The 23,105-nt window shown below is 50.3% G+C and overlaps 2 protein-coding genes across 3 annotated transcripts in view; one reads left to right on the top strand and one right to left on the bottom strand.

Moving 5' to 3' along the window:
• Nucleotides 1–4,174, top strand: part of ADAM19 (ADAM metallopeptidase domain 19) — an 87,249-nt gene extending 83,075 nt beyond the window's left edge. For both annotated transcript variants that reach the window (XR_011646988.1, XM_058281439.1), the window contains one exon: nt 691–4,174. Coding sequence is in view for 1 of the 2 variants with exons in the window: in XM_058281439.1 (XP_058137422.1) it covers nt 691–744 (54 nt within the window). In the remaining variant the exon portion in view is untranslated. The remainder of the gene's footprint in view (nt 1–690) is intronic.
• On the bottom strand, nt 3,082–22,894 carry NIPAL4 (NIPA like domain containing 4). The gene is made up of 6 exons (XM_058281454.2): nt 22,843–22,894; nt 17,819–18,058; nt 13,296–13,352; nt 12,093–12,183; nt 8,692–8,852; nt 3,082–8,160 (listed from the first exon to the last, which is right to left on the bottom strand). Exons 1-6 carry the CDS (start codon nt 22,877–22,879, stop codon nt 7,532–7,534), a joined length of 1,215 nt encoding a protein of 404 aa, XP_058137437.1. The 5' UTR covers nt 22,880–22,894; the 3' UTR covers nt 3,082–7,531.
• Between the last annotated feature and the right edge of the window lie 211 nt (nt 22,895–23,105).

Raw genomic sequence — 23,105 nt, 5'->3', positions numbered from 1 at the left:
CCAGGACAAAAGCCGAGGACAGTTAAAAGCTTAGCATTTCTTGGTGTCTGCTTGACTATTCCTTAAATTAGTGATAGAGTTTTTAAGTTTCATGTGAAAGATGGCAGCTTAGGAGCCTGAGCTGTGGAGACAGACCAATGTGACTTCAAAACCTGGATCTGCAAATGACCCTGAGGAAGCTGCTTTCTTGGGTCTCAATTTCCTCCTCTGCACAAAAGGCAATAATTAGCAACAATAACCAGCCTCCTGAGGGTGCTGTGAGATTAAGGCAGTTAATTGACATAACTGCCTGCCAGATGGTAGGCTCCCTTCGAAAGTCCCCACTCATTTCTTCCCTGTGGCTGGTATATTCTCAGGTTTCCTCTCCTGGGAGTTGGGTCAGAAAGGGATGAGGGGAAGAGAGCTGGCTGAGAAACCGAATGTTGCCCACAAGGCGTGGGAAGATCTGTGGGCCTAGCTGCAGCTTTAGGGGACAAGGAAGAGGGAAGGCTTGATTCTCAGCTTGTGGTGGGAGAACGCCCTACCTCACTAGGAGACTGGTGCTCTGGATGAGCAGACACAGTCTTCACAGGAAACCTTGATTCTCAGCCGGCCCAGCTACCCCTCCAACCTGTCCAACGTCCGAGAACAGTCCCTCAGCGCCGCACATGCAGGGCGCTGATTAGTGCCCCTCCTTTCTCTCTCCCACAGTTACCTGCATACAGATCCCAGAGGGTTGGAGGAATGACCAGCTCGAAAATCTAGAGCCACGTAAGGGGGTTCTCACTGTCCTCAAGGCCTCGACGCCGCAGGGGATCCGGTGGCCCTGGGATCTGGAAGAAGCATGTCTGGCCACCTGTGAGCGCCTCTTTCCCTCCTCCTGGAACCCACCACATCTCCGAGAAGCTCCTCGACTTAGTGCCTCCTCAGCATCTCTGGAGACCCAGCGGGAGTCGTGTCCAGTGGAACCTACGCCCTGTGTGCAATACCCAGTCCCGGGGAGGGAGAGGCGAGCACAGCGGAGGACGGCGCCAGCTTCCCCCTTCCAGGCACCCTCGAACCGGGCCCTCAGTGCAGAGGAGGGGCGATGGTCTGAGGGTGTCTGAACTGGCCAGCCCCCCCCCCCCGGGAAAAGTCCCGTTCAGCCCCGCAGGCCAGGACGTGGCTTGGAGAAGCCACCCATCCTCGTCCCACGGGGGAGAGCGTGCATGCAAGCTTCCCGTTGCTTCTGTCCTCTTCCGGGGCCCCAGGCTGGATCGAGGCTGGGCACGTGCCCACCCCTCCTTTTAGCACTGGGAGTTGAGGAGGGGTCAGACCCGCCACTGCGGGGCCCTGCCCGAGGCTTGGTGGAAGCATCTAAGGTGACAGCCCCTGGCTACGTGGCTGCATGCGAACAAGCCATGCCTCGCATCCCCCCCTTGATCACACGGGTCTCTCCGACTCAGACAGGTACTATTCGTAGGTAATGTAGACAGCAGGAGGAGCCCCAGGTTTGGGCCTCCTCTGAGCCCTAATGCCAAAGGTTGCGACTCTCCGGAATTCTTGGTTGCTCTTTGTTCTCTCTTCTGCACTTCCCGGGTGCCCTGTGCTTTCGGTTTCTCTTTCCCGCCCAGACGCGTGGTGCTGTGGTGCGCGGTCTTGGCAGTCCCAGCTTCTCGTGCCCTGGTGCTCGTCCTGCCTCCAGACTTGGCCGCCTGGACTGTGGGTGCTGGACCTCAAGAGTGTTGACCGGAGGAGGCTCGGGTGTGGCCGTGGGGGTCGGATCTTTATTTTTCAGCATATTTTGTGACCTCGACAGGGTGAGGAGCTTCCTGTCTGCTCCCCGACCCAAATCTAGGCAAGACCGCACCCCCCATTCTGAAGGGAGCAGGCACCGAGGAACCCCAGCTGTCCAAAAGGACGCCCATGGGGACCGGCTCGTCCCTGGTGGCCCCTGCGCTGTCTCAAGCCTCGGGGTGGGGTGGGTGGAGGGGGTTCTGGAGAAGGCAGCGCTCAGCAAGGCTGCCTGCCTCCCTGGTTGGAACAGCCTGAGCTGCTCCCTCGTGTTCTCTCCGTCTCCTCACTGCCCTGATCTGACCCTCACGAAGGAGATGGGAGGTCATCTTCCCTGGGGCAGGGACGGAAGGCCCTGGGGGTTGTAGGTGCTCTGCCACCCAGGGCGAGTTTCACAAAGTAGCTGGAGATGTTCTCTGGGCAACTCTTTTCCTGCCCTGGACAGGTGCTGGGTGGCCCTCCAGCGGGGAGGTCGCCCTTCACTCCTTCCCAGGGTTTCCACGGGCCTCTCCACCCCCTGCTCTCGGGATCTTCCAGGCCAGGAAGAGGTGTGAGCTTTTCACTCCCCACCCACCACCCCAGGGTCCCCTTGCAGTTCTCTGCTCACAATAGGTGCTTTATAGATACTCTAGGATTTGCCGACAAGTGGGAGATGGGGGATGTGCGCCTGGGGACAAACCAGGGTGGATCTGGAAAGACCTGGGAAAGACCTCCCTCCGGCAGCTGTGAAGTTCACGCCCCTCCCTCCCTGGCAAGGGCCTTCACGGCTCCCCACACCCACCCTCCTTCCCACACCCACCCTCCTTCCCACACCCACCCTCCTTCGTCAGGGGGCAGCTTCCATTAAAATGTGCTACCCCAAATGCCCTGGTCCCGCAAGGGCTGGGTCCCAGAAAAGTAGTGGTAAAAAACACCCATGCAAAAGAAAACAAAATTGCCTGCAGAAGTCCCAGCGGTTTGCCCAGCTTTCTCCCTTGTCCCCGGAAGTATGGGGGTCTGGGAGCCAAAGCGGAAGCCCCAGCCATGGTGGCTCATGAGCCTTTTGAGCCTAAAATCCCCTGTCCCTGGAGCCACAGAGAGACCAGGGTGATTTTTTGGTTTCTTGTTTTGTTTTTCATCTTCACAATACTGCCATCCCACAAAATTTTACTGTGAACTGGAAGATGGTAGAATTGGGGATGGTGGGCTAGATAGGCTTTCGGCAGCTGGCTCCACTTACCATCTCACTCCCGGCTCTGTTGGGGAGCTGGGACTCTACCGGCCAGGAGGCCGCCCCCTCCCCGAGCCCTAAGTGCTGCTATGAAGTGTCAGATAAAAGCAAACCCAGACTGAAGTAAGGAGGGACTTTACTGAAAGGACCCTGGCGAGAAAGGGAGAGGACTGGTGCAGCAGGGGTTGGGGCAGGGGCTGGCTACTGCCTAGACACACACTTGACCAAATCCGGGGAGAAAAGGGCTTTTCTGTAATTGGGAGGTGTACACCAGAGGTTCAGGGTACTTCTTTCTTTGTTCAGCCTTTCTGGGGAGAGGTTGATAAGGAGGGGCTGTGTGCTGGCTCTGAGAGGGTGAGTTCAGGTTCCTGTGGGGAGGAGAGAGACTTAAAGCCTGGACACACCCATTAACAAGTACTTTGTTCTGATTCAGATACGTGTAAATCATTTTAGAAGCAAAATCAGCCGGTTTCCCAAGCCAGGAATGTTTTTCTTCAGAGCCTTGGAGCCCTCGCTTTGAAATGTAAACATTAAGAAAGCTATGCCCATCTCCTCGTCTCTGGGAGACAGCTCAGCCCCTGGCTCCAGGCTGTAACGACCTGCTGGTCAAGGGTTCTTTCTAGCCTTGTTCACTGCACCCCCTAAAAGAAAAGCCCTTTCCTGCCCGAGCTGTGAGGCATGGGGCAGATCTTACGCCTGAATCGTTGGTGGGAGATTTCTTCTTGCAATGGTCCCTTCCCCTCCTGCCATAATCCTCTTGAATAAAGTCTCTCCTTACCTAGGTCTGTTTCATATTTGACAGAGGGTAGGGAAGACTTGCAGTTTTTAAAAGCAGGGACCAGTTCTAAAGTCAGCGATTGTGTTAAATGCGTAACAGCTCTGCCCCACACCCCAGAGCCGGGGGTGAGCCAGCTGGAAGCTCCTCAGGCCGCTAAGGAGAGGTTCCGTAGCCTCCAGGCCCGGAGGCCCCAGTGCCACCCTCCGCAGCCTCACACCACCCACTGTGTGCACCATGTGTCTGGGATCCAGGGCAATGTGAATTTCTTTTCCTTCAGGAGATCGTTCCCGGAAAACAGATCCTCTTCTCTCTTGTCCACCTATTAATTGTTTACAACGATATTTGTACATCTATGCAAAATACTTGAATAGGCCATTGTGCCTTTTCCCCCCCTTGTTTGTATTTAATTAAAATGAGTTGTCATTTGAAATGAAGTCTGGTTTGGCAGCGCTTTTTTGTGTTCTATATGTCCCCCTGCTCGGACTGGATAGATGCAGCACGTTGACGCCTCCTCAGAAGCAGAGAGCTCCCACAGAGACCATCAGCGCAGCCCAAGGCCACCGTGGTGGACCCTTGGCCACAGAGAAGCCCGAGGTTTGCCCGAGGCCAGGAGAGGCGGCTGCTTGTCTTTGCACCTGGACACAGGCTGGTCCGGTTTAATTAGGTCTTGACCGTGAAAGGCAGAATGAGCCTGGGATTCTCCGATGAGGTTCTTCTCCACTACTGGGTTTTTAGAAGAGCTCCGAGGCCCTCCGTTTCCCTCCCCTCTTACTGTTGGGCATCCTGTACCTTAAAGGGAGAGAGGCTCCCCGAGGTCTCTCAGGCTGGGTGGGCAGAGCCTGGGCTTGGCGCTTTCGGTGTCCAGAGCCCTGTGGCAGTAACAGCTCACATTCCTTTAGTGCTTTCCAGTCCTCGGAAGGATCCCGCTTCCATCCCTCATGTGATTCCTGGCTGGCTTCTGAGGTTCTCTGAGAGAGCTCGAACAGTCATAACCCTGATAGGAGCTAACAGTTACTAAGCACTCAACATGAGCTAAGCACTGCACTACCTTCTTTGCATGGATTATCCCACTTAATCTTCACAAAGCCTCTGGGAGGGATCCTTGATCTCTGATTGCCAATCTTCTACGCTTTCCCGGCTATGATTGCCTAAGGACACCAGAGGCATCAAAACACACAGCATTCATGACTGCAGAGACTGTCATTAAAGTAGTCCCATCCAAACATCCCTGCCTGCTTAAGACAGTCAGCCAAGCCAGCCACGGTGTCCCCTCTGGGCCAGTGAGCTGACAGAGCGCCATCAGACAGTCTGGTTGGGCACACATCTGGGTTCAAATCTCAACTACGTGATGCATGAACCTGGGCAAGCCCCAGAACTCAGTCTCTTTTCTCCCTACTAATGGGAGTAATAACGCTCTGGCCCCCACGAGCGTTCGGGCATGGAGAGGCTATACGGAACAGTGTTGCTCCTTCATTCAGTAAATGCGTTTTGAATACCACCCATGTGCTCGGCACTGCGGACAAACAGTAAATGAAGACCAGCTCTGATGGAGCTTATATCCAGACAGGACAGACAACACAGATCACAGGAAAATAAATGAACAAAGCATTATCCGATTATGCAATTGGGGACAAGTCTAGTCTTTTGGAGGGACAATGTACCCTGGTGGTTGAAAGTGTGGTCTCAGAGCCAGACTTCAATTTTTTCCCTTCTTGGCTGCATGATCTTGGGCTAATTACTTAACCTCTCTGAGTCCCGTTCCTTATACATAAAATAGGAATAAAATATATATCTACCTTGGGGATTTATGAGGATTTAAAAAGAGAATTCATATAAAGCACTTAGCATTGTGCCAGGTAAGGGCTTGGGTATCAAGGGATCAGTATCTTCAACTGTTCCAAAAAAAGCCATCCCCACTATAGCATCAGAGTGGCTTGCGGAAGACACTATAGGGGCTTCCTTGGCTGCCAGTCAGTTATCCGTGAACAGTCCCCAGCACCAAAGGAACCAGTTTAATTGCTCAGTATCCAACGAAGGCCAAGCCCTGCATCAAGGAAATACTCCAAAGTCTTTATTCTTGGCCCTGCAGAACACACTGTCAGGCCCGTCAGGTTCCTTCCATTCTCAAAGTCCCAACGTGTTGCATTGATTTTAGTTACAAACAGAAATCCACATTCATTCAGAACTGGGGCGTAGAGGCTGAGCTTGCCTGGTGGTCAGCTGAGCTCTGGGAGCTCCACAGCAAGCAAGAGTTTGGCCTGGGCCTCAGGCATGGAACAGAAACACAGGCATGGAGAAACTCGGGAGGCTTTGCCAAAACTTGAAGGCTGAGGGCCAAATCTGCCCTCTTTACAGACATGCTGGCTTCCTGACACCCCTTCTGATGGTCCCAGTACCCCTCTTCCCCCACCCCCATTCTTGCACCTAGAAAGAAGGCTGGAAGGGAAGGTATCAGTTACACGTCTCTCCAGCTGCTCTTGCTTTTTGGATGCCTCTGGCCAAACGTGAGAGGATCAAAGGCCACCCCTCTAGCAGGTGGAGCAGAAGCAGTCACAGCACACTGCCTTGCAGCAGGGTGGGCAGGGTGGGCAGCTCAGGGGTGGAGCTGGGCACTCGCTGGCACTCTGGTTAACAGCCAGAATGCACCCCATGCCAAGCCTGGGCCCCTTCTTGGTCACTGAAGCTCAAAGCTGGCTCCACTGGCCAAGGCTCTGAGGCTGCAGGCCAGACGTGACCCCTGAGCCCTCTCCTTGGGAGGGCACCAGTGTGAACACAATTGTTAGCCCCTTATTTCTAGACAACCTCTGACCACTTTCAGTCGAATCCTGTTGCTCCTCACACTTCTCCCTATGTCCCCAAATCATAATTTGGTATGCTCCTTGAGGAAAAGAAAAGTGCATTCTGCTGAATTCTAGCTCAGCAGCCAAACCATTTTTAAGAGCGGAGCAGCTGCTGTTCTCTCTTCAGACAAGGCAAAATGAAATACTGGGTTTGGCTGGCAGAGTGAGTTGTGAAGCATCTCTTGTCGTTTTGTTTTCATCCTAAGATCATTGCCGGAATGTGTCAGTGACTGACTTCCTAGGGTGAAGAGGGGTGGGACGGAGTGGGGGGGGAGAGAGAGACAGAGAGAGAAGGGGTTGGGAATGGAGACTGGGTGATAGAAACAAAGATGCTGACCCCCAGGCTGGAGTTCTTGGGGAATGAGCTGGCTGAGAGTTTTTTGAGACACCAAATGGCTTTCACAGTAAGAAGGGCAGCTGAGGTCTGGCTTGTGTCTCTGAAGGGGATGTGGCAAAAGCAACAAAAGATCTTATGTTAGTTGTGTCTCTGCTGGCTCTGAAAGGGGATGCATGCTGAATCTCTCTCTGGGCCTCTGGGAGCCAGCTGCCCCTCATCCTTAGGCTAAGGAACAGCAATTCAACTTCAGGATGAGAACTGGTGCTAAGGCTTTCCCGACGGCCAGTATCTCAGGGAGGTTCTCGTGTTCTGCTACATTCAACAGCATATGCAGCCAGAGATGGCACCGAGTGGAAGGAAGGCCCAGGGGACCCGCTGGCACCAACGTAAAGTAGGGTATTTGGTAACTGAAGCTCTGTTTCTAGGAAGTTCTGCCACCACCGCTTACTGCGTGGGGATCTTTCTCCTGGAAACAGTGATGAGGTATAAACGAAATTCTCAAGGGAAGGGAGCCCATTGGTATAAGGCAATGCAGTTGTGCTGAAAATAAACCACGTGGTTCTGAAACTGAGATGTCGGAAGTGTACCACAGGGCTCACCCTCTCACTCGTGAATTAAGGATGGATGATAAATACTTTGGGCTTTTCTTCTGGTGATGGGGTGCTGGACAGTTCCACATTGTCCACAAGGACGTTCTTGTCTCCCAGTCTAATGACAGTGGGCTCTGGGGCGGGAGGTGGGGCTGGGTTTTTGTGCATGTGGGGCAAACTGGCCCAGCTGATGTCCAGGTCTCTGAAAGCATGAAGCGTGAAGACACCTAGGATGATGGTGACAAAGCCAGCGAGGGTGCCCACAATGTCCACGGCAGACATGCTGTACCACTCCTTGAAGAGGACGATGGAGGAGGTGATCACCACTGAGGTGAAGGACACGTAGTAGATGGGGAACACCAGGGAGGCATTGAAGATGTCCAGGGCCCTGTTGAGGAAGTTGACCTGGGTTGTGAGTACAAGTGCCAGAATGAGGCACAGGATGTAGGGGAGGGGATGCCGCACAACTGGCATCCCCTGGAAGAAGTTCCTAACGGTGATGCCCAATCCCTTGACGGCAAGCACGGAGAAGGCCCCAAAGCCAGAGCAGATGGCGATGTACACAAGGATATTCTTTTGCCCGTAACGTGGGGCAATGACAAAGATGAGGATGAGGCAGGCCACCAGCAGCAGCACAGCAAACACGATGAAACCTTCAGAAAGGGAGGGAGGTAGATAACCTGAGCTGCAGAGGATGTGCTAGCATCTAGAACCCCACACCTGTCACATTCAATGGTTCCTCCCTGTTGGGAGCCAGAGGATGTGGCATTAAGAGCTAGGGCTCTAGAGTCGGACATTAAAGGTTCCAGTCCCAGCTTTCCAACTGTTTAATAATTTGGGGAAATTATTAAATCCCCAAGACCTCATTTTCCTCATCTGTAAAACAGGACTAATAACAGGACCTTATTCATAAGGCTGTTTTGTGGGCTTAAATATGATGATGCAAATTAAGCATTTAAAATAGAACCTGAGACATAATTAATACTTAGCAAATGGCATCAATGTATCTATCAGGCCAGGAATTCTTTAAGCTAGCCTTGCTACCAAGTACCAGCCCACCAATATTCTTTCTTTAGCTTGCCTTCTCCCCAAGTGGCAGCCCCTGAGATGGTGAGAAACCAACCAGACTATCCATATGGGCCATCTCCCAGTGCTTTCCTGCTCACGGGATGCTTGGAGCCTACCTGTGTCTTTCATCTTCGATGCCAAGGCAACAACTGTGGTCACATTCTCTTTCTCAGGGGCATGTATCACCATCACTGTGCTACCGGCTACACAGATTATACAGCCCAGCTTTCCAAGCAGATTCAGACTCTCTCTCAGGAAATATGAGGAGAAAATGGCACTGCATGTGGAAAGGGGAGAAAGTGATTAGTTTTTCCTGAAGAAAACTGGGAGCGGAGCAAGCGCTAATGGAGAACAACAGGTCAAGACCCACTATTCTCTCATTTAAAACTTCCCTAGTATCCTCCAAACACATTTGAAATAGAAACTCATTTGTGGGAAGTATACAATGTATACTGAAGAAATAGAAATGAATGTGGATTTCTTTCCTTTTACAAACTGAAACTATCCCGTAACAGAAGGGTTGGAAGGGCCCTTCAAGGCACTCTTTTTTTTTTTTAATTTTTTTTTATTAGTTAAACTTTTTTTTTTTTTTAATTTATTTATTTAATTCCCCTCCCCTCCCCCGGTTGTCTGTTTTCTGTGTCTTTTTGCTGCGTCTTGTTTCTTTGTCCGCTTCTGTTGTCCTCAGTGGCACGGGAAGTGTGGGCGGCGCCATTCCTCGGCAGGCTGCTCCCTCCTTCGCGCTGGGCGGCTCTCCTTATGGGTGCACTCCTTGCGCGTGGGGCTCCCCTACGCGGGGGACACCCCTGAGTGGCTTGGCACTCGTTGCGCGCATCAGCACTGCGCATGGTTCAAGGCACTCTTATCTAACTTCCTACACATCCTCTCTCAGCACCTTTGGCAGATGGCATTTGGCCTTGGCTTGTACACCTCTGGTAGCAGGGAGCTCACTCCTTCACAGGGAAAACAAATCCATTGTAGGTTTACTCTACAGACCAAAAATAGATTTCCTGGTCATTGCTATTCACTGTCCCATTTCCATTCCTTGGGATATAGAGAACAAATCTATTCCTTCTTTCATATTGTGTTGTCATTATAAAACAACCGTCCCACCACAATGACAATTACAGGCACTAGGAGTAGAGCATACCTTACATACCAGGTATTGTGCCAGAAACTCCACTTATTTTCTCACATCTCACAACACTCTAGTGAAGTAAAAAATACTATTCTCATTTTATAATGTGAAGGCTGAGTCCCAGAGATGTTAAAATGACTTGACAAGGCCATTTCAACTTCATAAGTAGCAGAGCCAGGATTTGGTTTTTCCTCGACACGGCACTGAAGAGAATTCTTCTAACTTGCCAGTGATGACACTGGAACAGGGCAAAGATCTGGAGGCTGACCTGGGATCCAAGTCACCTCCAGCGTCCTGGTCAAAGGTGTCAGGAGAAGGGGACTAATGTCTAGGCTCTCTTGTCTGTTTTCCATCTCTCCTAAAACCCCGAAATCTCTGCCTGTGATGCCCCTTTCAGTGAAGTCCAATGGCATTAGCATAAGCAGGGGGCCCTCCGTGGAGGATTCCGTGCTTCTTGCAACTTCCTAGGCGAGGGAATTTATAAACTAATCAGAAATTCAATAGTGGTAGCACAGCCGCTTGAAATCAGCTATACCAGCTTGCCATGAGAGTCATGGTTCTATTGGTTTTATTGACTTTTTAAATGTTGCAAAATGGTCATGAGGATGGTAAAACAAAACAGGAAATTCCGGATACCGTGTGTGCTTGGTTGGGATGTACCAAGGTTCCAAGGTTAGGCCAACAATCAGAGCCTGCTTTGAAATGGGGCTTGGGGACCCTCACAGAGGAACTCCTCTGCTTTTGTAGCTACAGGAGGGGGGCTGGAGCGAGTGTGAAGAATACATATTTAGTGTCAGTTATTTTTAAAACTATCAAACGTTTGCCAAGTGCTTATTTGAGAGGCAGCGCAGCGCAGTGGCTGAGGACATGGACAAGGCAATTCGACCTCCCGGGTGGGAATCCCAGCTTGACCGCTGGGAACCTAGGTGACCTTGGCCCAGTTACCTCGCCTCTCTCAGCCCCGCCTCTCGCTCTCCCCACGCTAGTAAGTAGGGATGCGGTGAGGATTAAATGAGCTAATCCATGGAATCCATTCAGAACATTTAGCACACAGGAAGCTTCAATATACATTTAGCTGTCTTCAGAGCCAGTACTGTACCATGCATTTCCTGTGCATTATCTCCTTTAATCCTCAAAATGGCACCCCCAGGAAGGGAGCATTCGCCTCCCAATTTTGCAGATGGGGGATTTGAGGCTTAGAGTGGTTAAGTGATCTGCTCATGGTAACATACCTACTACGTAGGAGAACTAGGAGTAGAACTCAGGTAGCGTTAATTTAGGTATGCTTCTCCTATTGGGATACCAAACTGTTGTCATGAGATGCTCAGTCTGGTGGCAGTGGAAGGCACTTGCTGTCCTGGTCCTCTATTTCCCAGCCAGGGGAGGGGATGCTGGGGCCACTGGCAGCCAATGATCCAAGGATCCAAGGACCCGAGCAGTACACACCGCCTCTTTCTGGGTGCTGGGACACAGGTCCCTGGTTGCCAAGTGAGGCCTGTGAACCCACTTGTAAGTTCCAGGCCTCAAAAAACTGAAAACAGGGAAACAGACTTGGCCCAGTGGTTAGGGCGTCCGTCTACCACATGGGAGGTCCGCAGTTCAAACCCCGGGCCTCCTTGACCTGTGTGCAGCTGGCCCATGCGCAGCGCTGATGCGCGCAAGGAGTGCCCTGCCACGCAGGGGTGTCCCCCGCGTAGGGGAGCCCCATGCGCAAGGAGTGCACCCCGTAAGGAGAGCCGCCCAGTGCAAAAGAAAGTGCAGCCTGCCCAGGAATGGTGCCGCCCACACTTCCCATGCCACTGTGCCACTGACGACAACAGAAGTGGACAAAGAAACAAGACGCAGCAAATAGACACAGAGAACGGACAACCGGGCGGGGGGGGGGGGAATTAAATAAATAAATAAATATTAAAAAAAAAACACCTGAAAACAGGGGGCTCAACTGATAGAGCATCCACTTACCATATGGGAGGTCCAGGGTTCAAACCCAGGGCCTCCTGACCCGTGTGGTGAGCTGGCCCACATGCCATGCTGATGTGGGCAAGGAATGCCCTGCAACGCAGGGGTGTCCCCACACGTAGGGACGCCCCATGCGCAATGAGTGTGCCCCATTAAGGAGAGCTGCCCAGTGTGAAAAAAGTGCAACCTGCCCAGGAATGGTGCCACACACATGGAGAGCTGCCGGGTGCTGCTAACAAGAATAGAAGTGGACACAGAAGAACACACAGCGAATACATAAGAGAGCCGACGACTGGGTGGGGAGGGGCGGCAGGGAAGGGGTGAGAAATAAATTTAAAAAATGAATCTTTAAAAAAGACAAAACAAAACAAAAACAGAAAACAGGTACGACCCAGAGACAGCTAGAGAAGTGACGCTAACCTTATGAGGACACTCAGCGCTCCGAGAGGCGTGACGACTGTCGCAGGAGCAAACGCGTAGGCCCCAAAGTTGGCAACTTCTCCAGCAGCCACTAGACAGGGAGAGTGTTAAACATGGGGAAACTAAGGCCCAGGGCCCAAGTTCACGGGGCATGTTAGTGGTAGAAGTCTTCTTGTACTTTAAGACTCTTGGCTTCTAGTCTGAGCACATTCAAGTGTGTCTCAAGGACTTCCAGTCTCTAACTTTAAGGTAAGCTGTAGAAAGTGTTAATTATCAAATAAAGAAACAGCTACATTTATTGGTGCTCCAGTCACCAACTGGTCCACAGACTCCCTTTTTCCAGGGGAACTAGTAGACAGTCTAGAGCAGGGGTTCTTAACCTTTTTTGATTTCATGGATTCTTATGCCAGTCAGGTGAAAATCACAGATGCCTTACTAAGCCAACACTATACTGTGCATTATTTAATAAATACATCACGCCTGCACTGACACGTCCCCACGAGAATCATGTTTTTTTAGAATTTCAATTCAAGCTCACGGACCCTTGGTTAAGAACCCCTGGTCTAGCTCGACAGAAAGATGATTAATAAAGGCCTGACATTCCCAAAGAAATCCCTGCAACTGCCTTTTCTGTCCCTTTGCTGGTAGAAAAAGACCTGCGTCTCCTCTTTGAAGGTAGTTGTATACAACAGCTCTGGCTAAGAATGGGATCAAAACCTGATGTAAGGGGGATTATAAATGGAAAGCTGGCTATTTTTCCATCTAAAATATTTAAGTTTGATAGCTAGAGAGGGTGAGTTCAAATTTGGGAAAACCTTAGATAGTAGACTAGGCATCTTCCAAGTTGGCCAACCAACCACCTGTGGAATAGGAAGATGGCTTAGGAATTCCAGACTCTACCATATTACTTAGACCAAGAAACTCCAATAAGGCTGTGTTTCAAGGGAAGTTGGGAAAATATGCCTTTATCAGCAGCTTTGTACAAACCTCTGTGGAGGGAGGTGCTTTATTGGGTTGAGAGAGTAATCTGAGATGAGAGTATGATGTTCTACCTGCAAAAATTGTCAAGATTTTCCCCCTTGGAATCTGGCCTCAGATTCACACTCTGCACAACAGAGAAAGAACTGCCCCATCTACCCCTCCCGTCATCACCAGCCCTGCTATCAATAGGTCATGGTAGTTAGTAACAAAGAAGCCACTTACTGGTGAGAAATCCAGCCCACCACATTGGATCCTTCAGGTAGCCATAACCTCCATTCACTGCAGAAAGGAATGGACAGAAAGTTAGAATGCGGTCACATTTTCTCTGGCACCTTTCCTACTCTACCTTCACTCCCCAACCTCTAATGTGCCTCGGACCCTGGTTCTAGACCCTTTGCAGAGTGAGTCCATCCATTCCCAGAGTTTTAAATACCAATTATTAGTCCAGGCTCCTATTCCACATCTGTAGCCTGGACCATTCTTCTGAGTCCAGATGTGTATATCCAACTGCCTACTTGACATCTCCTCTTATATCTCTATAATGAACGGCATCTCAGACCCCATCCTAAATGGAACTCTTGATTTCAAATACTCTGTACCTGGACTTTGTGTGAAGTTTTTCTTTTTGGAGTAATGAAATTGCTCTAAAATATTTTTGTGGTGATGAATGCACAGCATTGTGATTATATGAAAAGCCAATAAGGGAAGCAGATTTGGCCCAATGGATAGGGTGTCCTCCTACCACATGGGATATCCAAGGTTCAAACCCAGGGCCTCCTGACCCATGTGATGAGCTGGCCCACATGCAGAGCTGATGCACACAAGGAGTGCCATGCCACGCAGGGGAGTCCCACGTGCAAGGAGTGCACCCCATAAGGAGAGCTGCCCAGCGTGAAAAGTAGTGCAGCCTGCCCAGGAATGGCACTGCACAGATGGAGAGCTGACGCAGAAAGATGACACAACAAAAAGAGACACAGATGCTGGGTGCCGCTGACAAGAATACAAGTGAACACAGAACACACAGCAAATGGACACAGAAAGCAGACAGCTTGGTGTGGGGTGGGGAAGGGGAGAGAAAAAAAAAAGGCCAATAGTGGGAAGCGGATTTGGCTCGACTGATATAGCATCCGCCTACCATATAGAAGGTCCAGGGTTCAAACTCAGGGCCTCCTGGCCTGTGTGGTAAGCTGGTCTACACGCAGTGCTGCTGCATGCAAGGAGTGCCATGCCACCTAGGGGTATCCCTGGGTAGGAGAGCCCCACGCACAAGAAGTGCACCCTGCAAGGAGAGGCGTCCCGTGTGAAAAAAAGCGCAGCCCACCCAGGAATGGTGCCACACACACGGAGAGCTAATGCAGCAAGATGACGCAACAAAGAGAGACACAGATTCCCGGTGACACTGAGAATGCAAGCAGACACAGACGAACACACAGCAAATGTACACAAGAGAGCAGACGATGTGGGGCAGGGAAGGTGGGTGGAAGGGAGAGAAATAAATAAATCTTAAAAAAAAAAAAAAGCCAATAGTTATATACTTTGGACAGATCCTATGGTATGTAAATCAATCAATCAATCAAGCAATCATGTAAATACCCCTTATCCATGCCCCAAATATATGGCACCTCCACATACCTAGTTTCTTAAGCCAGAAATCAAGGAATTGCCCTTGACCCCTCCCCTCTCCACCTTCCACATCCAGTCCAACCTGTTAATTCTGTCTCCAGAATATGTCTCACAGGTGTCCATTCCACTGGTGTCACTCTACTCTAAGGCACCACCACCCTGAGTAGGGGTAACAGCCTCCTAAGTGGGTCCTCTGCTTCCATTCTTATCCCTTTGTAATCCATTCCTCTCGTGGCAGACAGTGGTCTTTTAAAAATGTAAACCAGATATGTCACTTTTCAGCTTTTAGCCAACTGAGGATGGCTTTCAGTTGCTCTTTAGAGAAAGAACAGAATCCTTAAGACCTTTCACACTCTCAACCCAGCTAACCTCTCCATCCTCATCTCGTGCTACTTCTCCTTGCTACAGTCTCATTGTGAGGCTTTATTTTACTTCTTTAAAAATTATTAGCTCGCTTCTGCCTCAAGGCCTTGGCACATGCTTTTGCCTGAGTCCGGAATAAACTTTCAACCAATTTTTACCTAAATCCTACACTCATTCTACAGGCATCTGTGTGAATGGTGCTTCCCCTAAGATGCCTTCCCTGACTCTCTTCTATTATTTCCCCTTGGCAGTCTCTTTCATACACCCAGCTCTTCTCCTTCATGGTACTTATCCATCCATCATTTGAGTTGATCTGTTACTTTCCTGGCATTTCCCCCATTAAAATAGAAGCTCCATGAAGCAAGGCATTGTGCCTATTCTGTTTACTTGGTTTACAAGGCATTGTGCCTGGCACATAGTCAACACTTAATAAGTATTGGTGGTGGTGATGATGATGATGATGATGATGATGAGGATGATGATGATGATGAAGGACGGGTTTAGGCAGTTGCACGAAAACTCAGAAATTGTATGTTGTTTTTTGCGAATGCCCACTTTGGTGAGAAGAAGGTCTTTAGCTTTCATCAGATTTCTAAAGGAACTAGAATATACCATAAAATTTAAGAACTTTGAGAGCATTTTACTCTAAAATTTGAAATCTCAGAAGATACTAAACTAGCAGATTAGAGAGAAAAAAAATTGATTCTCGAGAAAGTATCTTTCTGGATGGTGAATGATACTTTTTCTTAAGTTCCCCCGTTAGTGGGTGACTCCCCTCACTCTCCCTGAACACAAGCAGGCATTTCCCTGGAACTGTGGGAAGTCTCTGGCTTTTCATGCTCTTGTCCAGAAATGAAGGGTCGAGAATAGTGACCACATTGTTTCCGATTTCAAACTCATATCTCACGACCCTCCATCACAGAGTATACCTGGGCTCTAAACCTGGGTTTCCAGCTGTCTGCTGCTCCTCACACTTTGATAAAGGTTATACTAATAGTAGTGCTTACTCTGTGCCAAGCATCTTTCTAAGCACATTACATGTCTTGAGGCTGACGCTAGTCTTATCCCCATTTTATAGATGAGAAAAGTGAGGCACCGAAAGAACACTTTCCTTGCCCGGGATCACATCTCCAAGAACTGGGGAGTTAGCACTGGGCCCCAGTGGTCTGCTTCCAAAGCATAATGTGCCACTAACACATCAAATTGAACATGCCCAAACTTGATCACCATATCTTCCCACAAACCTGTTCCTCTTCCTGCATTCTTCATCTCAAAAATCAGCACCACCATCTACCTTGTTGCTCAAGTCAGAAACCTGAGTCATCCTTGGCTGACTTGGAGCCAGTCAACACCAAACCCAGTACGTTCTACTTTCAAGCCATCTCTTGAATCACCACTTGTCTCCATTCCCATTGACAGGTCCCAGGCCCAAGTTCTGTCCTCTTACTTCGTAACTGATCTCCCAGCCTCCAATCTCTCACCTAATCCCTTCTTCACCCAGCAACCAGGGATTTTTTTTCAAATAAAAAATCTATGTCAACTCCCTGCCTAAAACTTTCAGTCACTATCCCACCCCCGAGATGGCTCCCTCGTCTGTCTCCTCGCTGTCTGCTTGTTGTATTTGCTCATCGTATCCACTCATGTCCGCTCATTGTCTGCTTGTCTTCTTTAGGAGGCACCAGGAACCACATCCCGGACCTCCTATGTGGGAGGCGGGCACCCAACTGCTTGAGCCACATCCACTCCCCTTGCAGTGACTTTTATAGGACCCTTCATGATCTGGTCCCTAACTCATCTCTCAACCCCTATTCTCCAGCCATCCTGAACTACTTTCAGTTTCTTGAATCACTCGTGTTATATCAACTCTGAGCCTCTGGACATGCTATTGCTTCTGCTGGAATACTATGTCTTCCTCCTTTCTCCTTCACCTTGCTAGCACCTCACCATTTAGGTCCTAGCTTAGAGACCACATCTTAGAGTAAACCTCCCCTAACCACACATGCCCCTGCAAGATGTTCCCATAGCATGCACATTTTCCCCACCATAGCATTGAATACACCATGAAACAGTTGCGTTTCCGTAGTGTAGTGGTTATCACAATCGCTTCACACCATGAAACAACTGCCTATTTACTTCTCTGTCTCTGCCACTCGACTCAGGCCTCCACAAGGGCACTGCATCCCACTTCTACATAGGACCCGGCACACAACAGGTGTGCAATAAATGTTGATTGAATGGACGAATCCTTTTATACATGATTCCCTTGCTCAAGAATTGTTTCATGGACACGTATCTTATTTTCCAAACAAACCAGTCCCTTGTGGACAGAGGCTCAATAATTCTTTTGTCACCCACAGGGGAGCTCAATTTTTTGGTAACTGAGTGCCTGATACCATTCTGTGCAAAGGTTTTGTATCTCCATTTTGCAAAGAAGTTGTGACCTGCCAATGGAGACGGAGGTGGTAAGAAGTAAAACCAGGACTAGACCTGAGTTTCTGATTCTTGGCCCTGCGACCTTTGCCTAGCTCCATCCAAATCAGCACATTGGGAAAGTTCTCAGGAAATAGGGGATAGGTTGAAAAAGTCCTCATTAAGGAAGGTCTTCTGTTGGTGGGTGGGCTTCCCCATAGGGTGGACAATGAGCCTTCTGGACCCCACTGAGGCCTGGTTCTCAAACTGCTACCCTGGCCCCTCTGAAGGGAAGCTGGTAAGGGGTCAGCTGCCCTGAGCCCCTGTCCCGCCTGCCCTCAGGAGCCTACCAGCCCGAGTGGCCCCCGTGGCCACCAGTCGCAAGAGGCCCTTCTTCTTGAGGATAACGCTACTGCCAATGAGGAAGCAGGACAAGAGGGCCAGGCCCAGGCCAATGTAGAAGCCGTAGTTCTTCCTGATCCTCTCCTGCCAGCTGAGGACGGTGGCATTGCCGGGCACCTCAGAACCGAGGTCTCTGACGATCTGGCACAGGACTTCTTGGGAGGAGCAGTAGAGCCTGACCAAGGAACCTGGATGGGAAGACCATGGTGAGAGAGTTACTCTGGGAACATTTGTATGCTTTAAAAATACTGGTTGAGACCCTCGTGCCTTGCTGGTGGGAATGTAAAATGGTGCTGCTGCTATGGAAAACAATTTGGCAATTTCTCAAAAAGTTAAATAGAACTACCATATGACCCAGCAATCTTACTTTTAGGGCATATACACAAAAGAACAGGGACCCAAACCGGTGCTTGCCCACCAATGTTCAGAGCAGCATCATTCCACCAAAAGGTAGAAGCAACCCAAGTGTCCAACAAAAGGAGAATGGTTAAAAAGAAAAGTGGTCTCTCCAACAGTGGAATAGTACTAAGAAATAAAAAGGAATAAGGGAAGCGGATTGGCTCAAATGAGCGAGCTCCCGCGTACCACATGGGAAGTCCTGGGTTGGTTCATGGTGCCTCCTGGAGAAGAGGAGCAAGACAGTGAGCTGGTGTGATGGGCAGGCAGGACAAGCTGATGCAACAAGATGACACAACAAGGAGATCAAAAGAGGAAAGACAATGAGAGTCACAATAAGCAGGGAACTGAGGTGGCTAAAGCAATTGAGCACCTCTTTCACATGGTAGGTCCCAGGTTTGATTCCTAAAGAGAAGATGAACAGATACAGAGCACTGAATGAATGGAAACAGAAAGCAGACAGCAAGCATACACAACAGTGGGGAAAGGGGGATAAATAGATAAATTAAATCTTCAAAAAAAAAAAAAGAAATGAAGTTCTGAAGTTCCAATACATGCCAGCTACCACATGGATGAGCCCTGATGACATTAGGTAAAATGAAAAAAGCCAGACACAAAAGAACAAATATTGTATGAGCCCACTTATATGAAATATCTAGAATAGGCAAACTCACAGAGACAGAAAATAGATTAGAGGTTGCCAGGCACTGAGGGGAGGGGGAAATGGGAAGATATTGCTCAGTAGGTACAGATTTCCTGTTTTGGATGATGAAAAAGTTTTGGAAATAGTAATGGTGGCACCATATTGTCAAAGTAATTAAAGCCACTAATTTGGGGAAACGGATGTGACTCAACCAATTGGGCTCCTGTCTACTATATAGGAGGTCCAGGATTTGATGTCTAGGGCCTCCTGGTGAGGGCAAGCTGGCCCACTCGGTGAGCTGGCCCACGCGGAGTGCTGGTCCACATGGGAATGCAGCCCCATGCAGGAGTGCCACCCCACGTGGAAATACTGCCCCACACAGGAAAGCCGCCCGTTGCCAGCTCACACAGAGAGCTGGCGCAGCAAGATAACGCAACAAGAGACACAGAGGAGAGAAAACAAGAAGGCATAGCAGAACAGGGAGCTGTTACCACTGTGGAAGATCCCAGAATCGGTTCCCGGAGCTGCCCAATGAGAATACAAGCAGACACAGAACACACAGCAAATGGACACAGAGAGCAGACAACTGGGGGAATGGGGTGTTACGTGTGGGGGGAGAAATAAATAAAAAATAAATCTTGAAAAAAAAAGCCACTGATTTGTATACCTAAAAATGGTTCAAAGGGCATATTAGTATATTATATATATTTACCACAATAAAACTTCAAAAAGAAATATTGGAATTGTTCGCTGTTTCTGATTCCATGCTTTAGCTACTGCAGAGCTCCATCCACACAAATAACAGAGGCGCACTGAGGTCACCCTTCCCCACCCCCTCCCCACAGCAGTCAGGTTCCTCTGAGCTCTCAGGCATTGCTGAATCCCACCTCCCAGCCTTCACTAGCATCCCTCCCTACCTTCTGGGTATGTGGTCTCCAGAAGCTCATTATCACTCCCAGGGAGTCTCTCCCTCCCAGAGGCCTTGTCATTTGCTTATCCCTAAGTGCGAGCCACGGTGGACGATGGAAGATGCCTGATAGGTGACATGTGGGAGTGAGGATGGATGGTCCACAAACCCCGACTGGGCCTAAAGATGACTGAGTGGTCATCTTCCTGTTGGTTGGAACTGACCACTCCCCAGGTTCTGCTTCTAAGGCCCTCCTGTGGTCAATGGCAGGGGCCTTGGAGGGGCTGGTGGCCCTGCCAGCTCATGCTGAATCTGTCCTTAGTTTGCTTTCCAAAGCCTCAGTGGTCAAGAGTCTGGCCCCAGAGTCACCCCACCCTTGCTTGCCCTTCTGGCATAAACCCCAAGGGTTTATCTCCAAACAGCAATGACAAACTTGGGCAAGAGGGGCAGACCCTCAATCAGAAGAACCAAGTAGTACAAGTTCAATGAAACAAAGAAGAGCTACTAATCCTCTGGTGCTACTAATCCCATGATCCTCTCTTCTGGGCCTTTCCATGAGGCTTCCTCATCATCGCTTGATGAAGTTGGCACAATTATCATTTCCAGTTTTTTAGCTGAAGAAACAGAAAGTTCAGTAACCTGCCTAAGGCTACACTGGTAGTAAGTGATGAAGTCAGGATTTGACCCCACTCAAACACCATAAAGCAGGCAGCTAGGGGGTGTGGGGATTAATTTGGTCCTCCTGAAAGTTATTTTAAAATAAGAACTCTTTGGAAAGCGGATGTAGCTCAAGTGGTTGAGCACCTACATCCACGTACCAAGGTCGTGGGTTTGATCCCCAGTACCTCCTAAAAATAAAACACAAACAAACAAACAGAAAAGACCAACTCTCACTGGGGAGCAGGTGTAGCTCAGGGGTTGAGCACCTCCTTCCCACGTATGAGGCCCTGGGTTCAATCCCTGGTACTGCCAAAAGCAAAACAAGACAAAAACAAAAAAACCTCATTACCAACATTTAAAAATTGGGAGATTTCACATGAAACTTCAGATTTTGGGTTACTCTTGAAAATCACATCTGCTTACCTTAGAGGGTATGGCTACCCACAAGGCACAGTTGGTCTTTGTAACTCCCCAGAGTCCTACCCAGCTCCTTTCAGCTGTTGGTTACGTGGTAGGCATTTGACTCTGTGGCCTCTGGTGGTAAGGGTCTTTTTCAAGTTGTGTGTCACTAAGGCCCAGGCCCCTAGGCCAAGGACGTTAAGTCTGGACCATAACTTCTCCTGGGACCAAGCTACAACTCCAGGCCAGCACTACAAGGGCTCCAAAGTCCAAGGTTAGGCAGTGCTGGCTTTGTTGCAATGGAGCACAGAAAGGCATCTTGGTGGACTGTTGACCTTTCTCCCACGGCACAGAACCAAAGAACAACAGAGCTGGAAGAGCCCTTGGAAAGCAGCTAGTCTATCCCTTTGGCTTTTGCCGGGGAAGACAGGTCCCTGAGTCACAAAGACCCTGGTGGCACAGCTGGGCCTGGAACTCAGTAGAGGACATCCACATGTTTTCTGCTGTGGGAGCTCCTTCTTCCCCCTACCCATGTCAAAATCAAGGGAAGATGAGACAGTAAGAAGTCATCTCGGTTCCTAACCCGACTTGTTCTGCACTGCTCTCTCCTGTTCCTCCAGCTGGAGCCTCCACCTTGGGGGAGTTCCCAGATCTTGGAAATGAGCCTGACCCTGGGAGGATGTGGGCCAATGAAGGCAACTCTGAAAAGGAAGGCCAAGCCCTTCCACGCCCTTCCCTTGCCCTCCTGTAGGTGGAGCCAAAGAGCACAGTGTGGACTTGCTGTCACAGTGAGGCCTTCAGCACCCAATGGGTAAGCACGGTCCACTGAGTCAAGTTCTCTCATAGGGGTAAAAAGGAGGGCTGAGGGCCAAAGGAAATCTAATTCGGAGGAGAGTGCTCATTGGAAAATTGGGTGTTGGCCCAGATCATTCTAGCCTAATCTTCCAGCACAAATATGTTAGGACTGGGAAGCATTCTGCCCCAGGGGAAGGTGAGGCTGGAAATGGTCTGCCCTGTTGGGTAAGAAAGCAAACCCAGCCAACACCCACAGCCATTCTTGAAAGCTTCATCATAGAAAAGAGATGAGGTTAGAGAAACAGGGAAAATAAAGAGGCCACAGTTCCAGGCCCAGGTAGGAAAACCGTGATACACAGAGAACGGAGTTGAGCGTGGCGGCAGAGGTGCAGGTTTCAGAATCCAAGAACCCTGGTTTTATATTCCATTTCCCCCATTGTATTACCTTAAGCAAATCACCTGGCTTTTCGAGCCTCAGTCTCCTTATCTCTGGAATGGGGACAGTAAAGTAATACCTATCTACCTTCTGGAGCTGTTTCAAAGGGCTTAGTCCACTACCTGTTTCACAGTAAGAACTCAATGCCAATTCAAGAGTCATTCCTTTTCCTTTCCTGAGCTTGTTTCTTTCCCTCCCTTTTCTAAAAGGTGTGTGTGGGTTTGGGGGTGATAAGTGCACCCCTCTTCTCTGTGTCTTCAGTAGGCTCAGCAGTGGTCCAGGGATACCGTCGCCGTCTAGACAGATACTAAACTCGGAAGCAACTATACATAAAAACAAAACAAACCCCCAAACCTTCGCACACCCCCGGTCTGCCTACTCCAGGCAACCATGCCGACTGCCCCCCGCCCCTCAACTTGCCACCCCGACCCGTCCCCTACACACCGTGCGGCGAGCCCTTTCCTTCTTCCCCCTGGGCTCCCGTAAGTGGAGACGAAGTCGCACCCAAAACCCTGCTCCCCCCAAGACAGCCCAGAGAACAGGTGGGAGACAACTCGCGCCAGCCCAGAGAACAGGGTGGGAGACAACTCGCGCTGGCCCTCCTCCTCCACTTTGGGCCCCCAGGCCGCACAGAAGGAGAAGCAGCGAGCCGGGGAGGGGAGGGCGCGAAGCGAGGAGCGCGCGTGGCGCTGCCGGGGTCCCCCGCCCCCGCGAGCCCGCGCCCACCTGCACGCACCGTTCTCGCAGCTGGCGTTGCTGGCCCTCAGCTCCATGGGGCCCTGGGCGCACCGACTTGTGCCCCGCGCTGCCCGCGCGCGAGAAGTCGCCGTGGTCGGGACCTAGGGGTGGGGAGAATGACGCGGCCCCGAGGGGGAGGGTCCCCGAGGAGGAGTGTCCCGGCGTCTTGGGCAATCCGGGGGACCGGAGCCCGGCGCTCGGGCGGCCAGCAGAGGGGCGCACGCCCTCCGAGGCACCCAGGCTCCGACCTTCTGCGCAGTG

The sequence above is a fragment of the Dasypus novemcinctus genome, chromosome 2 (assembly GCF_030445035.2).
Source record: "Dasypus novemcinctus isolate mDasNov1 chromosome 2, mDasNov1.1.hap2, whole genome shotgun sequence".
Lineage (NCBI taxonomy): Eukaryota > Metazoa > Chordata > Mammalia > Cingulata > Dasypodidae > Dasypus > Dasypus novemcinctus.
The sequence above is the reverse complement of the archived record's forward strand: the minus strand, read 5'-3'. Positions and strand labels throughout refer to the sequence as shown.